We start from the raw sequence: 13,995 nt of genomic DNA on the forward strand, positions 1-13,995 counted from the left end.
GCAGTGCCCGTATCTCCGTTTGCGTGCCTCGCAGCCACCGCATGTGCACACTAACTACAAGAATATCCAGGACTTCAGTTAATCCAGTTGGCCTCATTTAACAACACGGGCCAAGCCAACGCTGGCTTGTCTGGGGACGGTGCCATCGTTACCGGCTTCGTCTAAACCTTGGTTTATGGTGGGGTGGTGTGGACCCACCTTAAACTATTGCGGTCTAACCTTAACGCTCCTGGGGAGCGTGTGTGCGTCTCGTTAAGCGTCAAGTTACGACTCCCCAGTACATCATTGTTTACCCACACTGTCGCGTATTTACTTTATTCTACGTTAAATAAGTTACTTTGATTCCTGGCGCGAGTAAGTTAATTAAATTCAACATTCAACAATTATGTTATCCGTTTGTACGCGCGAGCCGCTTGTGCGTTTGAGCCTAATGTTAAATTTTACGTTTATCTAAATTTAGGAACAAAATAAACAGTACGATGATGATAAATTTCTTTACAATGTTAACGCGTGGGACCACTTGCTTGAACCATTATGCAAAGATTATGCATGGCATGGCAGTCAAATAAAATTCCTGGATTTTTTTTAAAGAGTCACACACAGGAGGTCTACTACGAAACTCGAAACTCGAAGTTCGTGTCGTGCGGTCCCTCTGACACTTATACTATTTAATACGAGAGCGAGAGGGACGGTACGATACGAACTTCGAGTTTCGTAGTAGCCCTGCTGGTCTACCATAGTAAAACTGCCCCTGACTGATATTGTTTTCTTATAATCGTTTATAGTACTCATTATAAGATATCATTTTATCATATTTAAAACATAGAATCCTCTACTAAAAAAATTACATTATGATCATTAACATTTTGAACTACCTACTTTCCTTTTTTTGTCAGAAATCTTTATTTGATGAAAAACTAACGAATTACTAAATAATTTACTTATATTCATATAAAATATTGTTATGTCGCGTGGACGCACTCCCTTACGTCATCATAAGTAACTGGTAAAATACTGTCCTTTTCTATACCTAACACCGTGAAAGATTTATAATATACCGGGTGGGCCCTGTCACAGGAGCAAAAAAATTAAAACAGGTTTTGCTACTCAAATGGAACTACTTTGGTGCTGCAACTTTCAAAAATTGAGTAATTTTTATCATTGTTTATTCCAAACAAATTAAATGGTAATTACATCGCCTGTCTGTCCTGTAACGAAATGACGGAAATTTCGCAATTCGAACATGGCGGATGTAGACAGTATCTAATTTTGGTATTTCTGGTAGTTGAAGTATAATTTTGATAGTGTTTTTATGCGGCGATTAACCCTTACAGTGAACAGTGATCACTAAATTATATATTGCTCTCGTGTCTGACATTTTTTAATGCGGAATCTGGAATTTTACTATCAAGCTGCAAAAACTACAATCACCGTACAACGTCGCTCTCAAAGAGAGCTTACTTCGACACTGGCGAATTTGTCCTAAAATAGGACAGAAGCCATATTTTAAATAAATAATAATTATCCAATTAAACTTTAAGCTACAATAAAAATAATAATACAAGTTATTTTCACAAGTTGTGGAACTAAATTAGCTCAAAGCTGTGTTTACATTTTTTGCTCCTGTTACAGAGCCCACCTTGTATAAAAAAAATATAAATTATGAACGACGTTGGCTAAAGAGGCAAGATACTGCCGGAGGTCTATTGGAAAACTCTAATGATAGCGATGTAGCTTTTTCACGATATTATAAAATTAAAAATTCACAACACGAATTCTAAGAACCTCTACTTATTCAAAGTGTTTATAATTTTAACAGCGAATATAAAACCGTTTTCTATCTTAATTACTGATTGCTTTAAGATAAAGTACTTCGTGTAATTTACTCTAATTGGTTTCAGCCAACTTAACAAGCGTGCTCGAAATGAAACAATGTAAATATAAGCGTTTAATGCTAATTAGGGTTGAATTAATTACGTAAATGTAAAGCAAAATTATATGCTTCTGAAGTTTAAGCATCTCTCGACGGATTCCTCGGTTCAAATATTAAATTTTTAAAGGGAACCCTCACTTATTCTTGATCTTGGAATGACATTTTGTAAAAGTTGTAAATGTATTGGCATAGGACCACAATTAGTGGTGTGTTCTGCCAATAAGAGTTTCTGTGACAAACTAGTTGCCGGTAGCATTGTGAGGTAATAATTTTTACGTTTGTCTGTTGTTTGTAATTGGTCAAATAACTAAATGAGGCAAGCACAAGCGAAACTGTAACGTCGAAGGGACCTCACGATACTAAACACTATCTAGCGTAATTCCAACGGTCACGAAAGCCTCATTTTCCTCGAACTAAAAACCGTTACTTTGAGGGTACACAATGGAGCGGTGGCTGATTCTAGACAGTTGAAGGCAAGACCACGTGTTTGACCACCAACATCTGTTTCTCATTGTAATCAGTTTTTTTACAAGCTTTTCTTTTACTTGCCCTGTTTATTTATTCGTTTGTTTGAGTCAAATCTAGGAAGCTGAATTTGAACCACTTCCAGCGGTCCAATTGATTCGAACCTTGACATACTTATGTAAATTTGATGACAATACAATAATCTGGCAGTGACATCTTGGTGGTTCTGCAAGGATCGTCTACGCAGGAGAAAACTCCTCAACGATTAATAGTACCGACTTGAAATTTGGTACGGATATGCAGTTTAAATGAAAATGCAAGTGCAGCCAACAAAAAGTACAGTCAGCAAAAAAAGCTTGTATTAAAAACTAAATTTTTAACAGAAACTTTTTTGTATTTTATGTACCTACAATAAATTATACATCAATAGAGAACTGAAGCGGGTTTCTCCGTATGAAGTACTCAATTAACACGACATCTGTGTAAGACGGGATACTCATGTGACGGGCCATTGTGTGCGTGTAACTTTAAGAGGGCTTGGATTTGTGGCTAAGCTTGGCTGAGAACTTTGAAGGTTGAAAGTATCTGGTCGATGATGAATGAAACGGTTTTTATCCGTTATTAAAAGTTATTTTTGCGGGAAAGATTTGATACATTAGTTTGATATAATACTTTCTGCCAGATAGCGTCTGACTTTAGTTAAGGCTTGTAGGCTCAGCTCGCTCAGCTCAGCAGTACCTAGTACTTAATAATAATCAAAGTGCCGTTTTTTTCTTTTATTAGATGCGTACTTTGATCTATAGGATAAGTGTCTTAATTTTAAAACTAATGACATGCTGGATTTGGGACTAATGACTTGTACGCAGACGTAACTGAGAGCTAATTCCGTCTTAAATTGAATAATTTGGTGGTAATTTAAGTTAAAATCCTTCTAAATTTATCAGAATACACTTTTTTGCTGAAAATAAAATAATTACTTTGGTTTGGTTATAATATCTGTTTCTGGACATCCGAGATCAGAGATATTATGTTTTCATCTCTCATACTCGGAAAGTGAGGCAAATCATATCTAACAACAGCGTAGGAAAACTATACTTTTATACTTAATTAGTTATATTACAAATTCTATACTTAATACTAGTCAAATATTATTAAATTATTTTCATTAGTTTCTTACTGGTATACGCAGACCATATAAACCAAAGAAGTAAAAAAAATGTTAAGAAAAAAAAAGCAATCGGTAGGCATATATGACAATGGTATATGTCCACACAGCCTATCTCTATACAGCTTAACTCCTTGCTTCAATTTGGTAATGATAACCGTAGATGATAACTAACTAAATTTAGAAATAAATCCACTTAAATTCCTATTTTATCTACTGTTTATTCCTATCCTAATCATTATTTTAACATTTTAAATTTTGTTAAATTAATTATAACAATAAAGTCAATAGTTTTTTTTAAATAACCACATTGACCTTTGACCTATGCGAGGTTATTTTTTGATAGCGTTGACTTAAAAGTTTGATTTTAAACAGCTTCAATGGATTGTAGACCTGAGTGTGTGGTTTTAATTTCAACCCGATACCTCCAAGCGTTGCCGAAATAAAGGGTCTTACAGACAGACGGACGGACGGACAACAAAGTGATCCTATATGGCTTCAGTTTTTCCTTTTTGAGATACCTTAGGAAACCTAACCAACTCATGCAAGGGCAAATCCAGGGAAAGCAACCGCCCGGAAGAAAGCGTACTTCGTGGCTTAAATATCTCCGGACATGGTTCAACCTTAGCACACTATCCCTGTTCCGAGCTACTGTGTTAAAGAAGAATAGTACTAATGATTAGACATGGGTAATCTTGACTCCGACAAGGGATCTGACTCACTAAATCCAGCTCCGGATTCGGTACCGAATCCGCTTATCGACTCCGACTCCTTTGTTGACTCCGGTTCTTTCGAGCGATGATTAGTTTGTCTATGGCCGATCCGGCTCGGTTTGGTACCGAGGTACCGAAGTACCGATTCGTCCTAATGACTCTTTTGAATCTGTGAGTCACTTCGGATATACCTACCTACTACTGGCGAACCGGCTCCGGGGATCGGCTCTGAAATTGGAATCATGCTATCACTCTTCCTCTCGTAATAAATGCTATTAGCATGAGCGGGACGGCACATAACAGAGCCGATCCGACGTGATTGAACGAAAGTGAAGTGAGTGCTGAATCGCCGATCGCCAGTTGCTTGATCCAATAGGTTGGTCGGAGTTAGTATCTCCTCGGAGTCGATAAGATTTGAAAGGAGTCAATAAGGTATTTCGATTCGCTTAAGGATCTGACTCTTTTGAATCTTCAGATCCGGATTTACCCATCTCTACTAATGATAGCCGACCTCCGGTAGAAGATGGCACCTAAAGCAGAAGAAGGAAACCTAAAAAGAATATATATGTATTTGACACTAAAAATACGTAACAGTTTTACATGTCCTCACCTGTCAACAGCTATGCATATGTGTATATGTATTCCTAGTAGGTACCATGATAATGTCCTCACCTGTCAACAGCTATGCATATGAGCACGAAGCTGGAGAGATACAAGCCGAAGGTCCGCGTGAACATCATCAGGCGGCACATGAGGTCCCCGGCCAGCCACTGCACCGTGCCCGCCCACGCGATCTCCAGCGGCATCATCAGGAACGTCACCTGTGGACACACTGCAAGCATTTAATACTCGTACCTAAAACGAAAAACGCCGTGGTGGCCTAGTGGTTTGATACATCTCTTTGTAGTTGACCCTAACCTAATGGGTCCCGACTGTTGAACTTTAAGTTAGCTACTTAGCAGAGGTCTAGACCACTACACTTGTTTTCTTCTTTTTAGGTTTTTTTAAGGCAGTCGGGTTTTTGATTTTTATAAATTTATTGTTGTTTACTATATTTTTATACCTTTTTAATTAGTTATGTAGGTAACCTTTTGACAAATCCAATGTAAATTCTTTCGTCTTTACTTTGTCTGCAAAGAATTTGTTTATGATGCTCCCTTACGAGTAGTAACAATTACTTTTACGGGATAAAAGTTATCCTATTATATATTCAAAACTTCATGGTAGTGAGTTGAGTAGTTAAAGCAGAACAAACTAATAAACACAGTTTCGCATTAATAATATTAGTAAGGATGCTGTAAAACAAAGTAAACTAAACTATTTACCCTCCTTTTAAGAAGAAACCCTGGCAGTAAATTACAGAAAATTTAAAGTTAAACGTAATTGTAATGTTCAAAGTAACTCATCACATATTTTGAACCCTCAAGGTGTCACTCAAAGTATTCCGAGTCGTATTAAAAATCATGTTAATAAATAAAATAAAAATAAATAAATATCACGTTCGGGGATGGGATGTTATGGTGATACTTTAATGATGTGATGAAACTTAAACAGGTGCTAGTGTTGAACAGCTTTCTCCAAGGAACATAGGTCGAAAAACGAATTTTTTTTTTCGCCTTACTATAAGTAAGTCCATCTAACCAATTTGTACATCTTGTATGTTCTTTCGTTTTTCGAAATGTTCCTTGGATAAAGTTGTTCAGTTTAAGCAACACAATCATCTCATCATTCATTATCATCACATCATTTGGTACCTTTTATGCATGCCATGTGACCTAACACGAAAGGTTTTTAGTTTGACCGGAGTGATAGCGTACGGCCTGCTGCAGACATTGAGTCAATTTTTATCTACAAAAGAGAGCAATTAGAGCGACGCGTGAATCAGATCCCTTAAAGTCTTACAGACTGGCTACAATACGTATTCCTATTGAAGAAGCAAAGGCCCAATTCCGATCCGTTGATCCCTTCAAATAGCGTTAAATAGATGATTGCAAAACAGGCGGAGTGCTTGTTATCATTTTGAACTTGTGGCTAGAGTGAAGTTAGCCATATCGTAACTCGACCGTGATTTATATAACTTCATCAATTCAAACAGCGAAGTTCCCAAATGTTTACAAACGTACCAATACTACTCGCCTGAAGGCGCTGACCAATAGTTGATTAGTATTCAAGCGAGATTGCAAAACAGGCGGCTAGTTTTCAAAGTGGAGAGGAACTGTGTTGAATTAATAATTCAGAATTATTAACTCGAGTGAAAAGGAGAAATAATAATAATCTAGCAAATGCCTAAAATAAAATGACTTATTAATTAATAAAATATAGAATAAAAATAATATTGTAGAAAATTAGGTGGTATAACCTAAATTTTTATGACCTAGAACTAAGGGGCTGTTTCACCACCCATTGATTAATTTTAACTGACGGATAAATGTGATTGCGTCTCCGTCTAGTCGAACAAAACAAACAGAGGCGGCATCACATTTATCTGTCAAATAAATTTAATCAATGGATGGTGAAACAGCCCCTAAATATTTGTACGCTTGCTTGCATGCTGAATACCTGTCGTATTTTAAGATCATTTTTACCTACTGTATTCTTACAAATAAATGTTATTGAATTTGAAATTTCGTTTTTAACATCTAATTGCAAATTAAATTTAATTAAAAATTCATAATTTTGAGACAAAACGCCATTTCCGAATGATATTCTCACACATGTGACAAAAATCCCCCCAAGACATAAATCGAGACGAGAATTAACTAGGTAGGTACTTAGTCGTTAAATAGAATTCACACGCACAATGAAATGTCTTGTACGCTGCTGGGAAGGGGGGACGGCGGATGCAGCACAGGTGTAGGTATCACCCCCATAATTATTAACGTCGGTTTGATTAATACGCTAAATGTACACTGTAATTCTCAACTAAGAAACAATACAATTAAGAACAAGAATTTGAGGTTGTAATGACGGTGCCCACGATACTGTCGGCTGACAACGAGTATAACAAGTTGTATCTATTAATTACCTAAGCGGGAGATGAACAAAGTGAGGAAAAGCGACCAATTTCCTTAATTTTTAAGAAATATATGCCTATGAAATAATTACTACTACTGCTAAATTTGTATCTTTAATCTGTAATAATTATTTATCTTTTAGCCTCTATACAAAATTTAGCACCGCAAAATCAATATCACTTTAGAGGTTAAATTATGTTAAACATATCTACAGATTACGTGATGTAGAGATACAATGCCAGAAGCATTGGGCGTGTGCTTTCTGTAAGCCCAATCAATTTTTAACCCCCGACACAAAAAGAGGGGTGTTATAAGTTTGGCCGATAAGTATGTGTGTCTGTCTGTGGCACCGTAGCTCTTAGACGGGTGGACAGATTTGAATGTGTTTTTTTTTAAATTTGAAATCAGGTTTTCTAGCGATGGTTCTTAGACATGTTATATCAAAATCGGTTTAGCCGTTTTTTGAGATATTGAACTTTGAAGTGACAAAGTCGGGGGTTTTCCAATTTTTTGTTGGTAAGGTTTATGCATCAAGAGCTGCGAGAAAAAGACGCGTTTTTTTAAGGCATATCTATACCTACTATATCTTGAAAGTACGTGCCGTGCCCGGTTTTGGAATAGGATGGAGGCATTTCTTCCCGTGGTTGTCGTAAGGGACCTGATGTCAAAGTGGGCATCAGCACTCTTAATTGTCAACTACGAATTTCGTACTTCAGCACTGCGGTGTGGAAGACAAGGGGAAAGTACATACTATTTTCCCAAAAAATCGTCATAAAGGTTCATTATAGTCAACGGCCGTTATGAAGTAAATCCTGACATATTGCAAGGCTATAAAGTTTCTGAATATTAACAATATGAATTATAGTCAAAAATGCAATGCTTGCTGGTTGCGAGCTACAGAGTAGTAAGTATAGCATTTTTTTCAGTGGTTGACATTCATCGTTGGGTAATGTGCCAGGATTGATTTCTTAGCGGCCGGGCACTACATACAAGGTGGTCCCTGTAACAGGTGCAAAAATTAAACCACAGCTTCCACTCTTCATCTTGAGCTAATTTAGTTCTACAAATTTTGAAAATAACTTTTATTATAGTTTAAAGTTTAATTGGACAAGCAATGTATTGCGAAATCCGTCATTTTGTTACGTGACAAGCGATGCCATTTAGACTATTGGATGCCGTAACGGAGCGACTATATACTCAATAACATGTATTTCACGGGTTGAATTTCAATTAATTTAACACAGTTGCTAAGCAATTAAAGCTCCTCGTAATGCATATGGTGAAATGAAACGGGTGACGAAGCACCAGGACTCCTCAATAATGAACGTCTCTTTATCGGAAAAAGCAATTTTTCGTAAAAGGTGACGAGCAGTTGACATTAAACTAGTGTATCTTAGATCATTTACACTAAAAAGCGTGTTTTATTATTATTTCACAACAAAAAATTGAACCGACTGCAAAAAACCTTGAAAATAATTTTATACCAGTCTGAAGTCGTTGCCGCAGGACGAGCCAGCGGGAGTGGCCCTATAGTCGTACCTCACCTATATATTTACTATAATATATTGGGCTTCAATCACTTCTGCTGGCTCGTGCTGAAGCACCGACTTTAGACTGGTATAAAATTATTTTCATGTATTTTTTGTAGTCGGTTCAATTTTTTAGTTATAGTTTTTTAAAAGAAGCACGCACACTTACCATAAGGTCAGCGACTGCTAAATGCATTAGCAACACATCGAGCCGGCTCGCGCGGCCAGCCCGCCGCCGCTTCACCAGCTGCGTTAGCACCGTTAGGTTCCCAGTCGCCGAGACCACCATCAGTACACTGTACACAGTTATAGACACCATATGCCCGTGGTTGAACCTCATCTCCAGGGGCAGCTCGTCCGTCGCATTCAGGTGCGTCCAGTTCTTTTGCGACGCACCCCCCGGGCCTGATACTTTTTCCTCCAAATCCATGATTGATCTATTTTAAAACACCCATTTTGTAAGCACTCTCGATTGCAATCTCTGGACGCCTGCAACAAAGAAACGATGAATAAGTCATTGAATTCAATTTTACGTCTAATTGGTTGGTAGGAATATAATGTTCTTTGATGTTTTTTTGTGATTAATTATCCTTATAACAATTTCCATGGCTGTTAAAGATTTTTCAGATACTTGTCGAGAATACTGAATTTCTTTTTGATCCAATGAACTGAAATATGTAACACAATAGGGGTTATCACAAGATCCATAACAACTGAACTCGATTTTAGATCTCGTGATATATAGGTACATAATTACACCGATACCGATTGTAGCTGAATTATAACTAGCTAAGTTCTTTGTAACTCATACAAATTTCAATCAGGAGCATACAGTATTGGTGAATTTCACCATGGGATATACCGAGCACTACTCAATATATCCTTCAAAAAGGTGGTCTTAAATAAAACGCTATGGCTAGATAGAATCGTTATAGCTGGCGTAGGCTTTGCGTTGCCTTTCAGTTAGTTAGTAAGTCACGTTACTGTTTTATAAGTATAGGTAGGTACAGAAAACATTTGCTAGCCGTAAATCCAAATTGACGATTCACATACTATTTCGCACCAGATTAAAGGTAAATCAAATCATATTTACAACTAAAGCTATCAGCTATTTGCATAAGCCACTGATATTTAAATGTAATTCCAGACTGAGTGCTGCTGGAGCGAGTTTCACTTAATTTGTGGCGGATAGAAAGCTCGCCTTAATGAGCTTACTAGACATTATTGGAAACCCGACAAGGGATGATTTAGCCGACGATTGTCTGTCGCAGTAGGATTAAGTAAATTGTGGTAAATAAAATGTTTTAGAAAAATACTGAGTAACTGGCAGACAGAATTGAGTAGATGCCTGGGTAAAAAACATCGACATCTACTAGACTCGCTGTTTAGAACATAACGCGCGGCGCATTAATCATCATCATCCCAGCCTATATACGTTCCACGCACAGGCCTCCTCTCATAACAATCATCATTTCATCAATATTACTTTGATACAACCCCTGTCACGGACGTCAAAAAACTATAGTGAACTGTTCACAAAACCGCGCTGTGAACTAATTTTTCTCAAAAATTTCCGTAAAAGTTGGCATTATTTTTCACATATCATGTCGCATACAAATTCCATTATTGTCGAGTCGTAAACTTTTTAAAAAGTTAAAACGGCCATGGAGATGTTGGCACAAGTCGTATATAGCCAATTCAAATGACCCATACAGTTATTTTGTTAGAATTCCGTACTTTTTTCATTCGGTCTGAAACATCGTGTGGTGTTTTCAGTGGAAAAATACATCTGCAGTTTTTTTAATGAAAAAGGTAATGCATAAACATTTTCTTGGAATAAAATTAAATGTTATAATATATTTTGTGGAAAAGTTTATTCTAATTTAGTTTTTTCCTTCACCATTTTTGAGCCGTTTAATAGTAGAATTATAACAAAGTAATGTTTCTAATAAGTGAGTTGGTTTAAACTTGAAACGAACCTAAAAAAATATTAATGTCTATTATAATAAGAAAAATAGTCCAACAAATTCATCAAAAGCGTATAAAAACCACTCAATAATAATGTTAAAATCTGATGTTATCAATTTGAATGCTGAGAAAAACGAGTAAGTATTAAATTTAAATAGTAGATTGTACATCAAGAGCATAAAGCAAGCCAATTCACCCAAGTAGTTCATATAGCCACCCGAGCCGGTACGGCGAGGGTGGATAGACACCTCGAGGGGAAAATGGGTTTAATGCTCGAATATGAATGATTTATACTCTGCTTTTCACTTAGATTGCGAGGGAATCAAATAGCAACAGTGGAAACAATAAAATTATTTACTTTCTATGTACCTTTTATTTTTTATGCATTATTATACAATTATATATTTTTTTAATTTTATTGATTTATTTCATTCATTTTTAGTTTTATATAAATGATTAAAAATGATAAAAAAATATGTCGAAACTTTTTTGTTTGTGGCTGTTGACACCTGATTACCTTAGTTTTAGACGAAGATTTTATTTTATGCACTAGAGCATAAAAAGTCATTTTATGTCACCTAGATACAGCATAAACACGAACTTTACGAGTGTGAGAAGGGAAAAGAAAATTTTCTTAATATGGTCAAGTGCGAGTCGGACTAGTGCAACGACGAACAAAAATAATACCTTTCTTGTACGGTAAAAAAGTCGCTGACGTGTTCCCAAAAGGCCAGTGCCTTTTTTATTTACGACAAAACAAAATCGCTAAGTTGGCTGCACTGCAAGCGAAATAACTGCTCGAGGTTCGCGGGGAAGTAGAGCCGTGTATCGCATATCGATGTGAAGACAATTCAGCACAAATTAAATTCATTTAGTCCCTGTCGTTGCACGACGGTTATTTGACGTGCCATTTGATCTAATGTAGCTCAAATTCAACCGGCTTCCGTGAGACGCGTTTGGGTGAAAGAAAATGATTAATATTATTATCTGTCTCATGGGGTATATTATATTCTCCATTAAAAACAAAATTTTATAGAAGCTGCATGCTAAGCGATTTGAAATAGGCCGTGGTAGCGTACTTAGCTCGTTGAAGCGGCAAAGCAGACCATATAGCACAGAGACCAGATGGCCGTTGGGGCTGGAAAGTTCTCGAATGAAGATCGCGGAGGTAGGGCGTCCACCAACGAGATGGACGGACGACCTGGTTAAAGCCGCAGGTTCACGGTGGATGCAGGCAACTTCAACCCAGGACAACCGAGGTCTACGGGGGAGGCCTTCGTCCAACAGTGGACGTCCTGCGGCTGATATGATGAAGATGATGAGTTTATTAGTTTGACATATATGGTCCTTAGTTTGACATATGGCCTTTAAAGCAGGGTTCGAGCCCTCTAACAAAAGGCCGGAGTTGACGATGATGATGAGTCAATTTATAGTCAACTAGCTGTTGTCCGTGTTCACTTCACGTTTTAATGGAAAATTATGAAACAGAATGAAGAAAATTAAGTACATGAAAGCTCGTAGTCGATTTTTGAAAATCAACCCCTAAAGGGTCCTTGAAAAGCATCTTTACCCATTCGCAGTATTTTATGATAAATAATAATTATTGCTTTTAATTTTTCTGACAAATGATTAAAGTTTAGCATACGTATCATTATAGCGTCAAAAATGATATTCTACCATGTCTAAATATGTCATACATATGATTAATACGGCTAATTATTAGTTACTGAATATAAAATTATGACAAAGGAGTTCTTGAATGTGAAATTAGTACCTACACATGAAATTCTAGTTAAAGACAGAGAGCGGACCATAATATTGTTAAATACAATTTGCATAAGTTCATAATGTAACAATTGCTTAATAGGAGGGTTACAACTGTCTTTGTGTACAGAACTGTGTAACTTTGAAATTACGTGAATCGCATCTTGTTGATTGTTATTCAATCTGTCTTCTCCATTTCTCTTTATTTAATTCTTATAACTACCCTTTACATGCGGCTTCGCTCACGTTATCCTTTATGTTTAATAAATCATTAAAAAGTAATTAATTAATTTTTAATGTAAAGCTAAATGTTAATCGTATGGTAACTACTTCATTTAAAATCTAGGCGTGCAACACTGTTTTTTCTCAAGATGGCTCCCTCTCCCAAAAAAGCTCTGTGTGACGGCATGTCCAAAAGTTTTGAAATATTCAAAAATTTAGTTTATTTGCAATAATTTTACTTGCATTTTATTTTAAAACTCTAGGAAATGCTGTGATTTTTCTTGACTTTGCGTCGCATAAAGAACACTGAACTTTATGTAGGTAAGTATATAAACTTTAACGCTCAAGATTTTTCCTCCCGCTAGATGGACTGACGAGTTACGAGCAACCGCTGGCTAGCTACTAAGAAACTCGAAACTCGAAGTTCGTATCGTACCGTCCCTCTCGCTCTCGTATTAAATAGTATAAGTGTCAGAGGGACCGCACGACACGAACTTCGAGTTACGAGTTTCGTAGTAGAGCCCTGCTGGATGTAAGTGGCGAGTAGTTGTTCATTGTGGCGTTCTAAGGGGAAAGCCTTCGTTTAACAGTGGTTATCTTCCGTTTGGTGGTGATGATAATGACATGCATACATTCCGATTCGATTGTACACAGCTATATCTATAGGTATGTATAAATAACACTTACAAACTTTCCCATTTGTAGTATTAGTAGAGTAGAATAAATCCTTTGCAAAACAATCGGTACTTACTACTGTACACTATTTACTGTACGTATACACTGATGTTATCTAGTAATACTTTACGGCTGATTTCGTATTGTACCTCAATGATTAAAGTAAGTCTGTAAGTATCCTTGCAATCGTATTTAGTGCAATTGGAAATAAATTCAACCCCCGTTGCGCCGGACTCAATTATAAATCGATAATGGTTAATTGCATTGGGTCGATAGGTTGCGTGGTGGACACCATGACAGTCTGCAGGGCTACTACGAAACTCGAAGTTCGTGTCGTGCGGTCCCTCTGACACTTATACTATTTAATACGAGAGCGAGAGAGACGGTACGATACGAACTTCGAGTTTCGAGTTTCTAAGCATGGGTGAGAGATCTCGTAGAGAGTATGTGACCTTTTGTATATACGTCGAAGTTATGAAACTAGCTCTGCTGTTTACCATGATTGATTTTTACAAGTTTTTATAGACAATTAAGAATATTAAACTAG

The 13,995-nt window shown here is 36.8% G+C and overlaps 1 protein-coding gene across 1 annotated transcript in view; it reads right to left on the reverse strand.

Moving 5' to 3' along the window:
* The window catches only part of LOC141435236 (adipokinetic hormone/corazonin-related peptide receptor variant I-like), a 118,805-nt gene that overhangs the window by 18,455 nt on the left and 86,355 nt on the right, over positions 1 to 13,995 (reverse strand). Inside the window, exons 2-3 of the mRNA XM_074097887.1 lie at positions 8,989 to 9,308; positions 4,949 to 5,097 (exon numbers count right to left, since the gene is read on the reverse strand). Of these exons, the coding sequence (XP_073953988.1) occupies positions 4,949 to 5,097; positions 8,989 to 9,249 (410 nt within the window). The 5' untranslated portion in view covers positions 9,250 to 9,308. The remainder of the gene's footprint in view (positions 1 to 4,948; positions 5,098 to 8,988; positions 9,309 to 13,995) is intronic.

The sequence above is a fragment of the Choristoneura fumiferana genome, chromosome 14 (genome assembly GCF_025370935.1).
Source record: "Choristoneura fumiferana chromosome 14, NRCan_CFum_1, whole genome shotgun sequence".
NCBI lineage: Eukaryota > Metazoa > Arthropoda > Insecta > Lepidoptera > Tortricidae > Choristoneura > Choristoneura fumiferana.